We start from the raw sequence: 22049 nt of genomic DNA on the forward strand, positions 1-22049 counted from the left end.
GGGTTCTGTTAGAAGTGAAGCATGCAATCATTGTCCACAGAATCAAAATGATTTGAAGCTTTACTCTTTTTTCTCTTCCACTATGCAGCTGACCTTTGTGTTTTTGAACAAAATGCCCTCAAAAATACTGGATTTCATACAGCTTATTACAGACAGTCATGTTCTCCTCAATTCACAATAACAATCATCTCAACGTTCTTCTTATTGTAAGGTAAAGACCCCACGATAATGGAGACAAAAACCAACAATCAGCCCAAGCAAGTACTTGGTGACAGTGACAGTGGGAAGGAAAAAACTCCCTTTTAGCAGGAAAGAACCTCTCAGGCAGAACCAGGCTCTGCCGGTCAATGGCAATAGCAATAAATGGTAGTAAGTTCAGTGACTGGCCTCTTAAATATGTTAAAGTTGTGCCACGACAAATGCCCGCAAACTAATTAAATCCCCATCATTTCTTTGAAGTGCTGATTGTCAAATGTTACAGCGATAACACAGCTATAGAAAATGCATTACCATTTAGCCTGAAGCACTATGTGGCCTCTCACAGGAGGTCTTGTTTTAATTTACAGTGCAGACTTTGTAAGGTTACTTAAACCTGGCACTGAATATGTAACATGTTTTTTCTGACTCTTATTCATGGCCAGCATTTTGTGACACATATTCCATTTCTCATATTTAATGATGCTGTCATGATACGTTGTGTGGCAGGCAGGAGAAGGACCCAATAGCAAAACTCACAGACACGGGGATGAACTCAAAATCACAGCTTTAATGCTGGAATGGCAGAACATAGGAAATACAAAACTAAACTGGGAAAAGTAAACTAACATACGCAGAGAGACACAGGGAGATCCACACAACATGAGGGAGAACGCGACGCCGAACAGGGGAAGACGCAGACAGAAATACACAGAGGGTTAACGAGGAAAGTGGGAACACACGGGGAACACAGGTGACACAGATAACCATAACGAGACAGGGCGGGGTGAACTGAACATGACATGTAGAGGCAGAGGTTCCGACAGGAGGAGAGAGAGCACGGGGAAAACACCGACATAACGGGCTGGGGAAACATGAAACAACCACAAGGGGAGACGAGGGCTCCTCAATACATAGAGGGCACACAGGGGGGAAGAGCCATGAAGGGAAAACACTTAGGGAACAACACAACAGGGCAACTCAGAAAACATGGCCTAAATAAGGAACAAAATACAAAAATGCATGAAAACTAAGAATACTGGGCCCACATGGCCCAGGACCATGACACCACCCCCCCCTAAAGGGCTGGCTCCCGACAGCCCAAACCCGAGAAACCAAAACAAAAACAGAAAACAACCCACCCAGGGCGGGAGGCGGGGGACCAGGACGGAGGGACCAGAACGGGAAACAAAATAAACAACAGAAAACACGGGAGCACATGACCATAGTCAAAACAAAGTTCAGGGGGCCGACCCAGAGCCCACAGGCACCAGAGTCCACGGGTCACACGGTCGGGGGGCCGACCAGGCGGGTGGCAGAGCTGGTCCGGAGGCCAGCCGCGCGGAAGCCAGCGGCGGCGGCGAAGGAGACGACGGAGCAGTTCAGGGGGCCGGCCGCGCGGAAGGCAGCGGCGGCGGCGGAGGAGACGACGGAGCAGTTCAGGGGGCCGGCCGCGCGGAAGGCAGCGGCGGCGGCGGAGGAGACGACGGAGCAGTTCAGGGGGCCGGCCGCGCGGAAGGCAGCGGCGGCGGCGGAGGAGACGACGGAGCAGTTCAGGAGGCCGGCCGCGCGGAAGGCAGCGGCGGCTCTCCAGTGTCAGGCGTGCTGGCCATGGCCCGGTGGGCACAGGACCAGACGAAGCACAGGCTGAAGACGCTGAGGCCGGACCAGACGAAGACGAAGACTCCGAGGCCGGGCCAGACGAAGGCGAAGATTCGGAGGCCGCAGCAGACGAAGGCTCTGAGGCCGCAGCAGGCGAAGGCTCTGAGGCCGCAGCAGGCGAAGGCTCTGAGGCCGCAGCAGGCGAAGGCTCTGAGGCCGGACCAGGCGAAGGCTCTGAGGCCGGACCAGGCGAAGGCTCTGAGGCCGGACCAGGCGAGGCTGAAGGCTCTGAGGCCGGACCAGGCGAGGCTGAAGGCTCTGAGGCCCGACCAGGCGAGGCTGAAGGCTCTGAGGCCGGACCAGGCGAAGGCTGAAGGCTCTGAGGCCGGACCAGGCGAAGGCTCTGAGGCCGGACCAGGCGAGGCTGAAGGCTCTGAGGCCGGACCAGGCGAGGCTGAAGGCTCTGAGGCCGGACCAGGCGAGGCTGAAGGCTCTGAGGCTGCAGCGGACGAAGGCTCTGAGGCTGCAGCGGACGAAGGCTCTGAGGCTGCAGCGGACGAAGGCTCTGAGGCTGCAGCGGACGAAGGCTCTGAGGCTGCAGCTGACGAAGCACAGGCTGGACCAGGCGTAGCAGAAGGTGGCTGGATGGGCTCCTCGGGCCCTCCAGCTGGTGTGGCATGGTGCTGGACGGGCTCCTCGGGCCCTCCAGCTGAGACAGGAGGCTGAACGGGCCCCTCGGACCCTCCAGCTGACGTGGCATGAGGCTGGTGCGGTTCTCCCGAACCCCCAGCTGACGAGGAAGGTTGCTGAACGGGCCCCTCGGACCCTCCAGCGGAGACAGGAGGCTGAACGGGCCCCTCGGACCCTCCAGCGGAGACAGGAGGCTGAACGGGCCCCTCGGACCCTCCAGCTGACGAGGTAGAAGGCGGCGTGGGAGCCGCGGAGTCTTGGATGAGCTCATCCGAGCTCCCAGCAGGAGCTGATGCAGAGCCAGAGAGATTAGAGACCCCTGGCTGAATGTTAAGCTGACCAGCGGACCGTACTGCTATCGGGGCCTGCGCTACAGGCGGCACTGGAGCTACTGGGGCCTGCGCTACAGGCGGCACTGGAGCTACTGGGGCCTGCGCTACAGGCGGCACTGGAGCTACTGGGGCCTGCGCTACAGGCGGCACTGGAGCTACTGGGGCCTGAACTGAAACAGGTGGCTCTGGAAACTGAGCTAAAAGTGGCTGTGGGGTAGGTGACACTGGGAGCTGAGCTACTGGAGACCCAGGTGACACTGGTGTACTGGGGTGAAGGCAGCGAGGACGCAGTCTCTCTCTTAAGGGAGGATCGAATGATTTAGCGATAAACCTTGACGGGAAAAGATGTCGATGCTGAGAATACCAGGCAGCGGGGGCTTCCAGGAGGGTAGCTGACTGAACTGAGGGTGGCAGCGAGGGAGCTGACTGAACTGAGGGTGGCTGCGAGGGAGCTGACTGAACTGAGGGTGGCTGCGAGGGAGCTGACTGAACTGAGGGTGGCTGCGAGGGAGCTGACTGAACTGAGGGTGGCTGCGAGGGAGCTGACTGAACTGAGGGTGGCTGCGAGGGAGCTAACTGAGCTGTGAAGGGCTGCAGACCCTGGCGGCTCCGAGGGCCCCCGAGAGCCAGGCGTGTTCCCCGAAAGATGTGCTGACAATCGGGGGTAGGCCACGGCTTTCTCCGGAGCTCCTCCTCTACGTGGGTGCAAGCTGCTTGCTGCTGCTCACAGAGACCGGGCTCCATGATTTCCGGAGTTAATGCGGTGCCACGGCGGCGCCGGCGCCGCCCCCTTCTGGTAGCTGGCGCGATGGGCGCTGATGGCACAAATGCAGGGGGTGATGTAGCGGCGATCTCCCGGTCGTCCGCCCACATCCTTGCCAGAAATGAGGCAGGCGAAGTAAAGTCTAAGTGGATTGGAGACGGCGAGCGGCTGGTAGGCTGTGCAGCAGGTGAGAGGTCCTGCTCCGAGATGAGCCAGGGCTTCCACCGGAGCTCGTCCTCCCGATAAGCCCGCAACACCTGCTGCCGCTCCTCCTCACCGAAGTCAACAGCCTCGGGCATCTCCGTGCAGGCAGGCGGTGGCGAAGATGCGGAAGCTGATGAAGTGTGAGCCAATGGTGTGTCCGCGGTGAGCCTCACCGTTCCGACTCTGACCGCCACTGGCTCATGAGGCGGCGGGGCAACGGCGCGATGGCACGGCTCTGGTGAAGGTGCACGCCCACCGGGCCGCTGCTGCTGCGGACGGAGTCGGAGAGCGGAGACGAGAAGGTCGCTGACGAGGGGGTGCAGCGTCTCCCATAACCAGGGGAACACAGACACGCACACCCCTACCTGGCGGGCGAACTCCTCCCGTTCCTCCTCACTGGAACAGTGCAGCCACTTGTCGCATAGCGACTCCACTGTCTGGACAATCTCCAGTCTTTGTGTCGCTGGGTCCGGCATGGTCGCGTCGTACTGTCGGTCCGCGGAGGGGTTGTGAACTGCTGGGTCCATGTTGTGGTCGCGTTCTTCTGTCATGATACGTTGTGTGGCAGGCAGGAGAAGGACCCAATAGCAAAACTCACAGACACGGGGATGAACTCAAAATCACAGCTTTAATGCTGGAATGGCAGAACATAGGAAATACAAAACTAAACTGGGAAAAGTAAACTAACATACGCAGAGAGACACAGGGAGATCCACACAACATGAGGGAGAACGCGACGCCGAACAGGGGAAGACGCAGACAGAAATACACAGAGGGTTAACGAGGAAAGTGGGAACACACGGGGAACACAGGTGACACAGATAACCATAACGAGACAGGGCGGGGTGAACTGAACATGACATGTAGAGGCAGAGGTTCCGACAGGAGGAGAGAGAGCACGGGGAAAACACCGACATAACGGGCTGGGGAAACATGAAACAACCACAAGGGGAGACGAGGGCTCCTCAATACATAGAGGGCACACAGGGGGGAAGAGCCATGAAGGGAAAACACTTAGGGAACAACACAACAGGGCAACTCAGAAAACATGGCCTAAATAAGGAACAAAATACAAAAATGCATGAAAACTAAGAATACTGGGCCCACATGGCCCAGGACCATGACAGATGCATGCTTTTGAAATGTAAATATCCTCCATATGTTGCACCACACTAGGTATTTTTAAAGAAAATGATTGAAGCACAGCTCTGATGTGGAGAGCTGCATGAGTGCAAAGTGCCTGTAATGATGGCTTGTTAGTTTTATCGTTTGCTACCTTTTATACTGAGATCGCCATTTAACAGAAATCACTACCATAAAGAGACTAGAGTAACAAAGAAAGATAGAGCAGCTTAAAAGCATCTTTGAAACAAGGTGAAGCCACTAATTCAAAACATGTTTTCACGGTGTCGGATTGCTTGCATAATGCCTGTCAGGAATACAGCTGCTATCGAAAAATACTCTGAATTAATAAGTGAAATTAGTGAGGCCATGAACGCATCCATCAAGAATATTATGTTCCATCTCAATATATGAAACTGATTGCAGCCGTAATGGGGAGGTTTCTAATTTGCTTCATGATGAAGAGAGAACATTTTAAAAGCCTTGAACATTAGACTTTGACGGTATTATAACACATCAGCTGCTGCGTGCCTTGAGTGGTAACACAGAAATGTAGTTGGATGTTACTGCACACTAGAAGGCTGCACGTGATTGGACAGAGCTGAAAAATGAGGGACAATTATGGCTTCATTTTCAGATGTCATTCTAGTGTTCAATGACTGGTTCTGGCCCTCTCTCTCTCTGTCTATCCTCCTGCTCCCCTACAGCAGCGCTTCATATCGTGGACCATCTGCCGTGGAATATGCCACTTATAGGCTGGCAACTCATCTATGCGTAACAGAAGGAGACGACCTGAGAGAAACACTTGCTGCTCAGTTGTACTGCACCGTTAAGACTGATGGAAATTGGCTTTTTTGGAGCCTTGAAATGGATAAACAGGTTATCAAAAACACATGTGCAGAGATGGATGCTGTCTCCAGAATAGGGGACATTCAAATAAATAAATAAGAATTTCTTGAAATTCATTCTATGACAGATACAAATGTAGTTTCTGTTGCTCCATAAAGGGAACCTATCGTGCTAATTCCCAGCCACAAATTTTTATTCTAGAGGTGAGTCACAGATAAACTGTAAGAAATGAACAGGAGATTCATAGTTCAAAATAACCTTTATCTTACACTATTCTATTCCCCCTCCCTTTAAGCCAATGTTCCATTTGTTTACACAGGGGTTGTGCAGGGGTAATTCAGCTTCAGTGGCTAAATTAAAACTGTTTTTCCTTCCCACCTTTGCCAAATTGCCTGGTCATAGAGGGTTGTCTCATTGTAGGTTTTTCTCTGTATTGTTGTATTATTGTCTTTACCTTACAATATTAAGCACCTGACTGTTGTTGTAAATTGGTCCTATATACACTACCAGTCAAAGGTTTGGGCACACTTTCTCATTTCATGTTTTTTCATTGTTATTACTACTTTCTATATTGTAGTTACATACTGAAGGCATCAAATATATGAAACAAGATACATGGAATTATGTAGCAAAGAAAGAAATGATAAATAACTCTGAATGTGTCTTATATTTTAGATTCCTCAAAGTAGCCACCCTTTGCTTTGTTGACAGGGCTGCAAACCCTTGGCCTTCTCTCATTGAGTTTCATGATGCAGTCACCTGAAATGGTTTTCACTTCACAGGTGTGTCTTGTCAGGGTTTATTTGTGGAGTTTCCTGCTGTCTTAATGGGGTTGGGACCATCAGTTGTGTTGTGCAGAAGTCAGGTTGGTACACAGCTGACAGCCCTATTTGAAAACTGTTAGAATTCATATTATGGCAAGAACCAATCTGCTAAGTATAGAGAAACAACCGTCCATCGATACTTTAAGAGCTGAAGGTCAGTCAGTCAGTTCTGAAAATTACTAAAACTTTGACTGTGTCCTCAAGTGCAGACCCCAAAACCATAAAGCATTGTGACAAAACTGGCTCACATGAGGACCGCCCCAGGAAAGGAAGACCAAGAGTCACCTCTGCTGCTGAAACATCTCTACATCAACTGTTTTGAGAAGACTGCGCGAATCAGGCCTTTATGGTCAAATAGCTGCTAAGAAATCACGACCAAGAAAAGCAACAAGCAGAAGAGTGTTTGGGCCAAGAAACACGAGGAATGGACATTAGACCAGTGGAAATCTGTGCTTTGGTCTGATGAGTCCAGATTTTAGATTGTTGGTCTTCCACTCGCCGTGTCTTTTTGAGACACAGAAAAGGTGAACGGATGGTCTCTCTACATGCATGGTTCCCACCGTGAAGCATGGCGGAGGAGGTGTGATGGTGTGGGGGTGCTTTGCTGGTGACACTGTTGGGGACACTACCACAGCATCCTTTAGTCGAGGTTTACCTGTTCACCAAATTTCCTGAAATTCAACTCAGATGGGTTTGCCTGATGTTGCTGACAGATGTCGTTCTCTTTGATGGAGGATAAATGTCCAACCACATGGACCTTGGAAAAAAGGGTTATTTACTGTGAAACCTTTCACTAAGAGAAGAGACATAATGGAAGCCAATTTACGGTCAATAGCTCTTTCAGTAACTGCAGTACTGTTTCATCACACACTGAACAAATTCTATATATGTTGGAAAATGGAATTGGATTATCTGAACTCAATGCTGGGTGGAGGTTTAATAATGGGCGCTGACAAATACTGCCATTTGTAGCTGCACTGGGTAATGATTATTATGTAAAATAAATCAGAGAAAGATTTCTGGGCCAACAGAATGACCTGTCAAACATAATCGAATGTGATTTTTATCTTTTCGATGATGGGCTTGCTAATGAGATGCAGGGGAGACTAATTTCATGGCAGCAAAAGAGCTTCTTGCATTGCTTTTATTGACTTGATTTTCTTTTATGATATTTGGGGAGTTTCTGACTATGTAAAGGAACAGTCAAAAAATCTGGAAAAAGTGTTCCTTCGCTCGATTGAGATAAAAAAAAAAAGATTTAGTATTTTTACCTAATTAATTCTAAATCTTGTTTCAAAGGTTTCCTTCCAAAATAATGACTTTTGTGATTCAAAATAACAAACACCTGCATGGACTGCATGGAGATATTGTGCCAGAAAATTACATAACTATGATGTTTTTGAGCTGATGTTAATGCCACAGGATGGCAGAACTCTGCAATTACTGAGTCAGCAGAGTGTTGGCAACTTTTACGTTACTTTCATGGCTGTGTCTTTGTGGTTTGCTTTCCAGTAATACAGTGCTTCCACTTTGTAATAGGCGAATAATTTTGTCCATATGGAATACGTAGAGCTCTGGTCAATATCCACTTCAAGGTCTCCTGCACATCTCGACTGCTTCCAACATCCTGAGTAGTTTTTGATTTTGTACTGGTCTAGTCCGGGAGCTGTGTTTCACTGCCCCACCGATTAATTTAAGTCAACAGCTGTACTTATACTGCTACACTATCATCATTGCATTCATTTCATCCAATTACTAATTGGTACGTTATTTTTATGTGTATATATCTATACACATGTATAGATATATACACGTGTATAGACAGACAGACAGACAGATAGATAGATAGATAGATAGATAGATAGATAGATAGATAGATAGATAGATAGATAGATAGATAGATAGATAGATAGAGCGATAGAGCTTATGGCAATATTCTGGGATTTTAAACAGCTTTATAACATTACTGAAGACTCTTGTTTTACTTTGAATTATGGTTCAAATTGTATATAATTTAAAAAAATACTTTTAAAAATAACATACTCTAGAAATAATGCAACCCTGGAAGACTGTAACTCGAGCAGCAGAGCAGCTTCACTGCAAACAGACCACTGAATTAAAAAAGAGGATATTTGCTGAGGATTAGCAGCCCCCCTTTTTCAGCCACTAAACAATAAAACTGGGTTTGTCCTTGTTTACTAAGGGACTGCATGGAGATATTGTGCCAGAAAATCTGCACCTCCTCCCTTGCATTTGCATTTTCAGGTGTTTAGTGCTTTTCAGCTTGGCGGGTGGGCAGGGTGGTAGGGACACGAGGTGCTTTTGTCTGTGAGGGGTATTGTGAGAGAAACGCAAATAAAAATTTGTTTTACATGTTACAACTGTGGACCACTGGATACTACTATCACATTTTCTTTTCTTTTATCTGGTTTCTGATGGTCAGTTGTATATTTCCAGATTTTAAATGGCGTACAGCAGGTCCAGTGCCATGTGGCTGAAGCTGCCAACAATGATAATTTTTTTCATGACGTTGTAAAACGCTTTGAAACCCTGAAAAGCAACCTTGAACATATGATTTGTACAAGCCTGTGCTCAATAAATCCATTTCAGACATGTTTTCCCTTATTTGATACCACTGAAAACCGATATCCCTAATATGATCATCTCATGAAAACATCCACTACACTGTAAAAAGTAATCACTCACTGTCCAAATCAATGAATTCAGGTGTTCCAGTCACTTGCACAGGTGTATAAAATAAAGCACCTAGGCATGCAAACTACTTCTACAAACATCTGTTAAAGAATGGGTCACTCTCAGGCATTTAGTGTTTTCCAGCGTGGTACCGTGATAGGATGCCATTTATCCAACAAATCCAGTATTGTAATTTCCTTGCTACTAAATATTCAGCAATCAACTGCTATTTGTATTCTAACAATGTGGAAGCAACAGCTCACTTTCAAATACTGGACCACATCAAGATTTGAGCTGGCTGGCCAACAAGTTTTCATCGTGATGGGTAAAAAAAATGCTGTTTTTTTTGCCAGATGCATCTTTTGTCTCCATATTACACACAAGGTGTTCTTTGGCAACGTCGCTCTGACACACCAGATGCAGTAATATCGACTGCTGAGAGATAACAGTTTCCAAGGCAGGATATCCTCTTTGCATCTTGCAGACACCACTGTATTTTGTCACTTTCTAACAATTTTACACTTTCTAACAATTTTCTCATTTGTCTTCTACTTTCACTTGCTGTTAAGCTTAGTTATTAAAAACTACTTGGTTGGGTTTAGACACAAGGATATTTTGAGGGTCAGGACTTTAACGTTTTACATTCTATCATCCACTTTGTACTTTTCCTGCATCAGTTTATGGTGGAGATACAAATAATGCATGAAGTTCTTAGGTGTCAACTTTAATTTAATATTATCCCTGTTGAATCAACATACAGACACTCAGGATCTACTCTGCTGTTCTTTTGGTTACTTGATTCCAGATAAGATTCAGTCTAACAACCTAACACCTTTAGTTTGTTTGGGGCGGCTATGGCTCAGGTGATAGTGCGGGTCATCTACCAGTTGGAAGGTTGGTGGAGCGACCCCCAGTGCTTCTTGTCCTTGTGTGAAAGTATCCTTGAATAAGATATTTAAACCTGAATTGCTGATACATTGATTTGAGTGTGAAAGTTAGATATAAAAGTGCTTAGATAAAAGCACTGCATGTGTGTGACTGGGTGAATGAGACTCTCTTTGAGCTTTTTGAGTGCTCAAAATTGAGTAGAAAGATACTTTGGGTGTACCCATCCATTTGCTGAAGTAACTTGCTTAAGTGTGGATGTAGGACTTCTAAATCCATTTATGTATTTTATAACTCCTAGACTTCAGTAACTAAGGTGACTTTCACTATGATTTGACTGTGGAAACTTTTTGCACATTCAATCAATGTTGTACATGGTTTCATAGTGTGGTGGTTTACACATTCACCTAACAAGCAAAAAATCCCTGGTTTGATCCTGGAAAGAGACACAAATCCCTTTAGGGTTGTGTAAGGGGATCTGCCAAATCAAACACATGGAACTACCCACTGTGAATCAATTCAATTTTATTTATACAGTCGCCTCAAGGCCCTTTATATTGCAAGGTAAAGGCTCTACAATAACACAGAAAAAACTCCAACAATCCCTCATGACAGGGGTGTCCAACTCCAGGCCTGGTAATGAACTAATCATTTGATTCAGGTGTGTTGACCAAGGGTCATATCGAAATCTTGCAGGTCACCAGCCCTTGAGGCCTGGAGTTGGACACTCCTGCCTTATGAGCAAACACTTAGCAACAGTGGGAAGGAAAAACTCCTCTTTAACAGTAAGAAACCTCTTTATAATAAAGTGGGGCCTCGTTACTTAAGACCTTGTATGTGAAGTGTAACCCAGTGTTAAAAACGGGATTAAAAGTATAAATAAATATTGATAAAAACAAAGTTAATTATAATAAATACTGATAAAAAGCATGTAAACATAAGTTTAATTAATATGTACATATGTATATGTAATGTATAAATGGTGTGGGGGCAGGACTTAGTCCTTTAGAGTGTGTTTGTCAGATCCACTGAGTGACCAATCATTGGCCGGTCTGACCCTCCCCCAGTCTGTGCGCTGCTCAGACACCTGTGTGTGCCTTCATGTGCCAGTCAGATACGCCAGAGACACAGACGGTGAAAGATCAGTTTACCCGTGTGGCGAAGAAGCTAGCTGGATAGAGAAAGTCCTTTTTTCGGCAAGAATAATAAGAGTGATACTGTATTCCAGAGGCCGTGAGCCAACGTGAGCACTGTGAAGCCCCGTGTAGCATTTGTTGCTTCGCATGGTCAGGTTTTTTCCTTTGCTTATTTGGATTGGATTGGTTTTGAGGACCTGAGAAGAATCGAGGATCCCTTTTCCAGTACTGGATGGCGAGCCCAGCCCAAAGAGCCGGATGAACTGGTAGATTGTAACCCGACTGGTTACAAACACACTGAGTGACTATTGAACATTGAAAGACTGAAATTGACTTTAGAAAAGACACAAAAGACAATATATCCTTGGGTCAACCATTTGTGGGGTTTATTTTATTTTATTTTGTTTTCAAGAAGAGCGCTCTACTTTTGTTAAATGTGCACAACTTTAATAATTGCTAATAAATGCAATTGTGTTTTCTACACCTACTGTGTACAAGTCTTCTGTTGTCATACACCCTTGGCTCCTACGAATCTAGAACCTGTCTGATCTGGTCCATATTTCCCTTCTGTCCTCGTACTGTGGTTAAAGGTAACTATACTGCCTGCACTACATGCAAAGAAGGCAAGAAGTAGCACTAACAGGTCTAGTATTGCACCACCAGTGTTACAGAGGGTAATGATTTTAAATTAGATTCTGGATTTAACAATGTAAAGAAGCCATATGCGGTGACACTCATAAATAAGGGGGTAGCTGAAAGTAGTTGCTTTCACCCAAAAAGTTTATTTTGTTCATCTGGAAGTAGCGTTTTCAGTGGGACATACGTTTCACTCATCCAAGTGACTTCTTAGGTCTCAGCTGACTGCAGGTCTCCCCAACCTTATAAACAGTACATTTGCACAATGACTGAAACTAGCGTCACTGAATGAACAATGGGCTGTTAGGTAGAGGTGGGAATCACCATACAACTCACGATACGATATTATCACAATACTTAACGCACGATACGATATTATTGCAATTTTTTAAAATATTTTGCAATATTCAAATTCTGTACATAAAGGTAAACTTTATCAATATTCATTTTATCTAATATCAAAGTCTCACACTCAGTCTTTCTCTCATTTCAGTCAGTTTTATTGTTGACAAACTGAACGGTTTGTATTACATTCTAGTCCAACTTACCGTAACTGGAATGTTAAGTTCAGTGTGTGAATGGGTGAATGACTGAATGTAGTGTGAAGCGCTTTGGGGTCCTTAGGGACTAGAAAAGCGCTATACAAATGCAGGCCATTTACCATTTACCATTTTAACTGAATACAACCATCCAGTCCACGAAAAAATTGTTTGTAACAAAATATCGATTTCTGCTGTCCCTGTATTGATACATTATTAGCAAACAAAATATCACGATACTACACAGTATCGATTTTTTCTCCCACCCCTACTGTTAGGTCAGTTCCTTGATGATTAATATGCAAAGTGTATTATCCAAAAAGCTGCTTTCTCTTTTCTCACTTCTTAGTTATTGTGTGTGGGGGATTATCATTACATGAACTCAAATTCATAGTTTGGGAGGGAAAAAAAGTCCCAGCCCTGACACTCATCACTGAATGATGCTCAAATGCTCCAGTGATTTTAATACCTAAATAAGTCCTTAATATGTTTCTTTACTGTTTTCATACTTTCAGTCATCTGTAAGGCACTTTGAACTGCACTAGCCCACACAAAAGATGCTATACAAATAAAGTTTGATTGACTGATAGCACTTTTTCACTTAGCCTTTAGTTCACTTTCTATTTGGTTTCCATTTTTTCTCCAGGACGTTTCCCGCCTGCTTTCAAAGTCTTGCCCTAGAGGTGTATAGGCACGAGTATCTGCATATTTATGTGTGTTTTCCGTGTCTGTGTGCATGCTAATCCCAATACTCACAGCTAGAGAAGACGAGAGGACAGGAGTGTTCATCCATTGGGAAATTATGGAGCTGCAGCTGGCACTCTGCGTTGATGGTCATCCTGAAGAGTAAGACAAGTGCAGAGGGACAGAAGCACTTAGACAAAGATATTCAAGGCAGTAAACTGCTTTGGATGCTTCATTTCTCGGCCCATGAAGCACATGGTCTGAGTGCACTGGATTCATCACTGCTTATATCACATTATGCACTACAGTATAAGAGCACTGGCTTCCACCCAGATAGTACAGGTTCACACTTGGTTGCTTGGTTGATGTGTAAAATCCCTGAAAATGGCACAAATGTTTCATCATCAGTATCAGGTCTGGTTTTTCACACATGTCAGGACTCCAAGGCATGTCAGCTTCTAAAAACAGCAGTTCTCAGCTAAGATCACTGGACAAGTCAATACACAGGCTGTTAAGGAAAAGCAGCAGTGATTAAAAAGACACATCATACAAGTAAGGTAAAAACTTAAATCCAATTCAAGTTATATGCTCTACGTGTCACTTTAATAAATCAAAATGATAAGGGCTGTAAAAATGACAGTCATGAAAATGGGCTTTTTCTTTGACTTGTGTTGTTGTGTCTTTGTCGCTGCTACAATTCCTCATTAAACGCCTGACGTGGAGCACAAAAGAGGAGCCTTTGTCAAAGCAGGAAGGGGGCTGCCTCGCTCGTCTTGTTCCGAGGTGAACAAAGTGCAGATGATGTACAGTTTCAATTTGCATTTTTGCTTCCATCCTTGTCGGGAGTCGGAAAAGCCAAATTGTGAGAGTGGAGCTGAGGTGAAAAAGAACAAGCAGCAACGAACACGGCGGAGATGAGAGAGATGTGTCAGTCAAGGCGAATATGGCCTAAATATATGTCTCTTTGACACTTAATAACCTGCTAACGAAGCAAGACTTTTCAAATTCATCACAGAAAGAAACGCTAGAAATAATAAAATGAGCTCTTAAAAGCAAAAACTTTTAGGCCAAGTGTGTTTGTGTGAATGAGGCATGTTGTATAAAGCGCTATGAGTGCTCAAGAAAAATAGAAAAGCCCTACATTACAACTGACCAATTTACCACAAGCCCCACCCACCTGCTTTTCAAACCTGTTTTGGAGATGCAGCCAATCAGAAAATTTTAGTTCAGTTCCCTCTTCTACTGAAGACAGCTTTCTTCTGTTTTAAGATCCAGTATCAGATTACAAAATGATTTTTTGAACTCCCCTTTAACTGCTACTGAAATACTTTGTAGAGTTGATGGAAACAGCCACATCGGCTGCTAATTCCTGTGGGTGTGTCACCACAAGTGACCTCTTTCACATTAGAGATAATCATTAAGTCTTTTGTTGATATTAAAATATTGATTAGTGCAGGTATAAACTTGGTGTTTCACAGCAGTGCATTTTAATCTTGAACCCCTGTTGATAACAGGCATATTTATGGCTCAATTTAGAAGTTCATGATCACACTGTTATTAACCTCTACAACATCCAAAATCATCCTGCTACAATTATTCCTCCCATAAATTAAAAATGGAAGTGGGCTGTCTGAAAAGTGGCTCCCTTCTGAGTATTTGCACAAGCAGACATCACAGCATACCCAGGGAACTAACCGAAATTTGCCAGTCAAGACAAAGGAATGAAATGCCAGAGTCTTACACCCTAGTCATTTTGGGAAATGCTGTTTATTGAATTTATTTGCCTCCATGACGGGACCTGAACTGTCCTGAAATAGCAGCAGCTGTGCATCAGCTCCACAAAATGTCTGAAAACAAACACTCAAGGTGGTTCCTTGCCATTAGGCCAGCTCTAGCTCGAAATACTAGATGCACAGGTGAAATTTGATCTTCAAGACAGAAAAAAAGCTCATGTCAGAGCTTGAGGACTCATAAACCCAGATGCCACTCCAATTTAAAAGGAACCCGTCCACTTTAATCCTGAGTGTTTTCTGTTGTAGGTGCAGTCACACAGTTGGGTGGGTGGGGGTGGGGGGGGGGGGGTTGTCATAAGGCCATCACCTTCACCTGTGTGTCATTACTCAGCCACTGAAAGGCTGTCAGAGCGAAAGCAACAAAATGAAAAGAAACACAAGGGTTTTATCTTACTGCACCAAAGGTAAAGAATGCTATGTGGTACAGAAACTCATGTAAAGGGTGAAAGATGCAGTTAGAATTTAAAAAGATACAAATCAAAATCGCATTGCTGTGTGTTCTGTATGTGTGGGAGGTGCTGCTTTCTACAACAACCAATATCAGATTATTTGCTGTTACTAAAATGATTTATACAACTGTAATGTTCCTGAGATTTTATTTTACTCTTTATTGTTTTGGATCTGCCTTCAGTTTTTCTCTGTCTGTGTCTTCCTGTTTGTCTATGTGACTCACCAACTGCAGTCAAATAGTGAATTTTATTCCTGAAGGTGTTTTTGCATGACAGCTAGAGCAGGGCGATATGGCCAAAAATATATATCACGATATATATTTGAAAATTTGCGATAACGATATAACTGACGATATAATTTCTGCGAGACAAAATACAACTCCACAACTTCACTAGCGCAAAAAAAAAAAAAAACACCATCCATTTATTTCACTTAAACAAGCAGCTGTTTTTTTATGTGCATTAAAGCTATATAAACATTTAACAGTGCAAATGCAAATTCCTTGCTGAAAGTTTAACCAAAAGGCATTTCCAGTAGAAATGGGCTGACATATCCTGAGCATAACCATGTATAATATCCACTGAAGTTAAAAAGAGGTGCTTTGCTACATTTAACTGCAGTGTGCCAAATAAAAAAGTCAAATATGTATTTTTCGGACCACAAGGTGCACGGGATTATTAGGCACATTAAGCGAAACAAAGCAGTCAGATAAATCAAACTTTATTCAACTCATTCTTCTTGCTTCCTCCACTTCTGTACCATTGATTCGTTAATGCTGTATTCTATCACAGCTGCTCTATTCCCATGTTGTTGCAGTATATTAATGACTAACCTCATATTGTGGATGGATTATCTCAGTTGTTCTCCTGACTGAAGTTTGGCCTGTTTACAGCATCCTAGCATGCGATTGCATTTGTCTCTAACCATCAGGAACCTTCACGTTAACTTTTATCGAGTGGAAAAGTGTTAGCGTTCATCCTCCAGCTTTTCTGTTTATGTTATGCTAACATAGCTATGTCGCTAGCAGTCACGTAGCACATCATTATATACCAGCTAGCCCTACTTCAGTAACCCTACAAACGTCACTGCTGTGTAGCTTCCTGTCTTCATTTATGTTGGAAGTGATAGCAGAGCTGTACGTTAGATTTTTTCAGAAATCTCTCAGTCAGAACATGCTATATCATGCTTAGGTAACTAGCGAAACTAGCGAGCTAACTTCCGCTAACTTCTAACTCTGTTAAATGTAATGAATTCTGTTTTCATGGATGCCTGGGTGTTAAACATCATAGTTACACCTGGTAAAGCAGCAACGCTGATCGTTTTATTAAAGATGGAAGAATTTAGACAGTTTCTGATGTTCGTTTGACTTCGGGACCTTAAAGGACGGAGTTTAGGACCCAGATTACTCCCAGATTTACGAGCACCTTAGTCCGACAAATAGGCCTACGGCAATAACGACGGCCGCTTGCATGTTCTACAAAAAAATGTGCTTTGTTGTGTATCTGACGGACAAACACCAAACCAGTTAAGTTGCACCATTTTTACAGTCTAATTCTGGTTCATCCGTTTCACTCAACAATCTGCTTTCCCCATTCTCATTCTCCGTTACGCCGTGCTTTTTCATCAATGCGCATGCGCGTTCTACCCATATTCTATCGCGATAATTCATTTTCTTATCATTGCCTAGCACTGTACCGGTATTACCGTGAGCGGTATAATATGGCGCAGCTATAATAATGGCTGGTCTTTGAATGCTAAAGGAAAGCACCCTGTTGTTCCTTTTGTTACCTCCTCAAACATAGCATACACTGGCCCGTTCTGCATGAATGGAAAGGAAGATAACGCCATCTAACAAACAATAATATATATTAAACAGTTTCATTTATATGCCGCTTATTCACAAGGTCAAGACCCTAAAGTATTCCAAAGAAACCCCCAAAATCGCATGAGCCCCTATAAGCAAGCACTTAGTGACAGTGGGAAGGAAAAACTCCCTTTTAACAGGAAGAAACCTCTGGCAGAACCAGCCTGAAGGAGGGGTAGCCTTACGCAGTGATCAGTTGACTGTTCATAGTTCTATCAATGCGGTCTATTGGTATTAATTATTAGACTTCAGTCACAGAACACCTTAAGAAAGGCAAGTCTCATCTCTTTAACAGAAAGACAAGATACAAATGGATAGCAATCTGCATGTTCAGGTTGATTCTACTTTCAAAGATTTACTTTTGGCAGCCGACAGCCAATGCTCCAGTTTTAGCTCTTTCCTGCTAAGGACAAAGTATCAGAGAAATTAGGGTTTGGATTTTCAAATGTGATGATTTCTTTCTTTTTTATTTCTTTGTGAATATAAACAATTGATTTTAGACAAAGCTACAAAATGAAACTTTTTTTTCCTTTAACAAAAACATATATTTATTGTAAAAGACCCACTTGCAATACCTTCACATCCCACCAGGGGGCAACAAGAAACATTTAAAGAGTTATAACACTAAATTACAGACGGAGCTACAGTGACATCACCCATAGCTTCAAATGTTTTCTTTTGTTGCCATCTTGGTCTTTCGAAATCAAACATGATAACGAGGGGCACATTTGACTGTGAGATTGCAGCCTGATTGGCTAATGACTTGTCAGTCACAAGTTGTTGGCCAATAATATCACAGGTAAATCCTGTTTTCTGGTACTGTTTTTGGACTTAATTTAAAATGTATGAAAAAACAGTGAATCTGCCAGTAAAGCCAACAGAAGTCTTTCCTCATTGACTTCTTTCTTCTTTTGTCTTTTTTGCAGCCACAAATCTGGATTGCTATGGTCCCATACAGATAGGTTCATCCATCTGGCTCTTTAGACAGACTAAAGTCCAAATGTCTTTTATTGTCTGTACTCAATGTCAACACTGGTGGCAGAATTTTGTTTAGCCACAATATACAGTTGGCATTAAGAATCAGAATAGAGGGAGTATTTCTCATGAAAAGATTTTTTTTACCAGCAGTCATTGGCTGTGATATGTCTGCTCTCGATTTTTGTTCTTTTATCTTCCTGTTCTGTGTGTTTCCATGTGTTTTGAAGGGTTTTACCTCAGAGTATAAAGTATTTTCCCATTGTTCCAGATCCGGAGCAGCTGATTGGGCGTCGTTATCCAGTGAGAATCGGCGTTCTTGGAATTTCTAAAGATGGTGTCGGGCAGCCAGATCAGACCGACCATATTGCTGGTTGAAAAAGAGGGAAATTGATACAGAGAGAGAGAGAGGAAAGGAGGTAAGACTGATTCCCTCAGATTTCTTTGAAATGCACGAGGCTGCACTCATTCCCAATAAGAGCATAATAAAATACTCGGGCAACTAGGGGAAAACAAAGCACATCAATCAATTTGTTCCATTAATTACAGACCTCTTCCAAAGAGAGAGAGACAGAGGGAGTGAAGAATATTGCTTTATCATATGAAAATGTTCAAATAGTAGATGCTAAAGTGGTGAAAAATAGCCACAGCAGTAGTTCATTTTAAAAAAGAGATCTAGTATAATTATCACTACATTGGTATTGATTCACCCACAAAGCTGATATATTTAGGAGTTTTTTTAATAAACGTTCCTGTATATTTGCAGTATGTCTTTGCTAAACTTTATAGTATGTCTTTACTTAATCTAATATACCTGTTGAGGGTTAGAATCCGCATGCTGCTGCTGTTATACCTCAGACGGGTGTCCACCCAAGTCTGGGCGAAGATAATATCGATCTGGTACTCCTGGGAAGAGAAAAGTAGAGTCAATATAAAGATCTGACAACCCGTGTTAGAGAAGAATAAAGGCAGAAAGAGACGTGCAGCCAGAAGTCTGTGTGCTAAGCAGCCAGTCGAATCCTTCGAGAAGAGCCAAGAATGTGTTTGTCTGAACACAAATGTGTCCACATCAAAGAAAAATACAAAAGCACTGCAGCCCTCGCTGCAAACATTCAATACATATTATGCTTTTGATATGGAAATTAAATTACACCATCTCACAAACTGTTTGCTTCAGCACATTTCCTTCACCTCAGCCCAACCCTGCGTCTAATTGTGAGGTTTTTAAAAAAATACTGAATCCAATGTTGTGTTTTTGGGAATGTTAATATTATCTCTGTCTTAGAAGAGTGGATTTGAATCCACCTTTTCTTTGCTGCTTTTTTCCCACAGGTATGTTTATAATCCACCAACCTCGACCCATAACACACTTCAAGTATTTGGAATTTGTAAAACAGCAGAATTAGCTCTCGGAGATTTTAGCACACACATGAAACTTCGATTGAAGCCTGTAGATTCCTCCCGAGAACTTGCATCAAAATAACGGCTAAATATAACCAGGCAAATTAGAGCTGACAAAGAATGTCAGTCATTGATCTTCACTCTCCTTCGGGCAGCAATTAAAAGCATTTATCTTGCAGATACATGTGGGTTCTGCAAGACAGTTGGCTACACACTCTTCATAGTTTACACATCTTAATGGCTGCTATTATTGCTTTATTAATACAGTGAAACACCTGCTTTGTGTGCAGTTTTGGCTGTGATCAAATTTACAGATACTCTAGAAGATAGTTTAGGCAGTCAATTTAACTGTTCTCACATAGTGCATCCTGCTACTGAAACTCGTTTGCACTTATATCATTAGTGCTTTGCTCACTTATTTTCTAAATTTGCTTGTTTCCCACTAAAATCTATGCTTGCTGCTGTTCATGCATCACTTCTTTGGCACCACCTCCACCCCCACATCTGAGTATAGCCTCTGAGTATACATTCCTCTTCAAAGAAGAGTTGTTATTGTCACTCCCCACTCACTGTCTTCATGTACATTTGGAGGATGGCAGACTAGGAGAATAAGTGTGGGCCAGGCACTGTCATTTGTACATGGAAGTAACAACAGTGTGTGGGCAAGGATGGTGGTAAAACTCCAATGTCAGAGCCTAAATTCATCCCTCACTCTTTCACTTCCCATAGAGACATTATGATGGCGCACTCTGACATCTTAATCTTTTACTCCCCACTTGGAAGTGAAATCAGGAAGTCACGATTGCTTAAGATTTGCTCCTTAATGTTTTACTCACATCCCAAAACGAAGTAAGCACAGGAAATAATCATGTTAAACTACACGATCGACTGGCGACTATAAACTACAATGTCATATACATATATATATATATATATATATATATATATATATATATATATATATATATATATTTATTTATTTATTTTAACAATGCGAAATCATTTTGAATTAAGCAGAAAAAGCCAAGAGTTCAAGTGCATCGTTGTATTATTAAGTCAGATGGTTGAGAACTACTGATACCACTGGCAGGAGATGAGGACCTCCAATTTGGCTAGCAGAAGGTCAGTACAGCAGCTGGAAGGAGTTGCTGTACTGATAAGACGTAAACTATGCCAGTACTGCAGAGATTCAATTTTATTTATACAGCGCCAGATCACAACAACAGTCGCCTCAAGGCGCTCTGTATGTATTATTGTAGGGTCTACCTTGCAATATAGAGAAAAACACAGCAAACACTTTGGTGATAGTGGGAAGGAAAAACTCCCTTTTAACAGGAAGAAACCTCCGGCACAAACAGGCTCAGGGAGGGGCGGCCAGTTGGGGTGAGAGAAGGAAGACAGGATGAAGGACATGCTGTGGAAGAGAGCCAGAGATTAATAACAAGTATGATTCAGTGCAGAGAGGTCTGTTAACACACAGTGAGTGAAAAATACTCAGGGCTGGATCAGGTGACGCTGTAGGCTGCTGGGGGATTCCCATGATGCACTATCTGTATGCTTTAGCAAAAAGGAAAGTTTTAAGCGTTATCTTAAAAGTAGAGATAGTGTCTGTCTCCCAAATCCAAACTGGAATCTGTTTCTGCAGAAGAGGGGCCTGAAAACTGAAGGCTCTCCCTCCCATTCTACTTTTAAATAGAATGGGAGGGAGAGAAATCTTCCATACTGGACAGTTTTGTCTTTACCCAAATGGTGACTCAACAGATAACCTCACAAAGGCTGTTTTTAGGGCACAGTACTGTACACAAGAACACAATTTCACATTCTAAATGTTTTTTACCTTTTACTAAAACAGACAAGCCAGACTTGACCTGCCTAAAACAGCTGTTACAAAATCTATTACTGCTGCCCTACTGTTGATCATTTGGAGATGATGATGGGGAGAGCCCACACTGACTATGGCACGCAATAATTCAGTCAAGTGAAGCGCCGAGTGTTACGTGCTCTACGCGGTGCAGGTGAACTCACAGCAATGCTCAAATGGGATTTTCTGCTAAAACTAGGTTGTATTTGGGACTGTACCTCCAAGATGGGTCCATTATTCATGGACATTATGCAAAACACTGAAGCCACACTGAGTGTCGGGAGATATGACTGAAACTAACAACGGAGGCTTTCATTATTTCTCCTGGGATCCATTTCAAAGTCAGAAAACAAAGGCATGAAGGGAGTCTGTTACTTATAGCCATTGTGAAGAAGCAAATGAATGATGCAAAGACCTAGGCGAGCTGAACAAAGGTGTCTTGTTTTGTATATTCTCTAATGTAAAGTCAGAGAATAGAGGTTGTAAGTTCATTATTTAGAGCATAAATGTTTCATTTTAGGCTTTAAAATATTCAGAATGTGACACACTA

At 43.4% G+C, this 22049-nt stretch overlaps 1 protein-coding gene and 1 long non-coding RNA gene across 3 annotated transcripts in view; one reads left to right on the forward strand and one right to left on the reverse strand.

The window, feature by feature from the left end:
- Positions 1-18599, forward strand: part of LOC309701117 — a 69579-nt gene extending 50980 nt beyond the window's left edge. The window contains exon 3 of the long non-coding RNA XR_014274878.1: positions 18509-18599. This is a non-coding gene — a long non-coding RNA (uncharacterized lncRNA). The remainder of the gene's footprint in view (positions 1-18508) is intronic.
- The window catches only part of LOC309701090 (gamma-aminobutyric acid receptor subunit gamma-3-like), a 193814-nt gene that overhangs the window by 58129 nt on the left and 113636 nt on the right, over positions 1-22049 (reverse strand). For both annotated transcript variants that reach the window (XM_082525095.1, XM_082525094.1), the window contains exons 4-6: positions 19052-19143; positions 18476-18607; positions 13228-13310 (exon numbers count right to left, since the gene is read on the reverse strand). In XM_082525095.1, the coding sequence (XP_082381221.1) occupies positions 13228-13310; positions 18476-18607; positions 19052-19143 (307 nt within the window). The remainder of the gene's footprint in view (positions 1-13227; positions 13311-18475; positions 18608-19051; positions 19144-22049) is intronic.

Source organism: Aulonocara stuartgranti (assembly GCF_965226115.1).
Source record: "Aulonocara stuartgranti genome assembly, chromosome: 23".
Lineage (NCBI taxonomy): Eukaryota > Metazoa > Chordata > Actinopteri > Cichliformes > Cichlidae > Aulonocara > Aulonocara stuartgranti.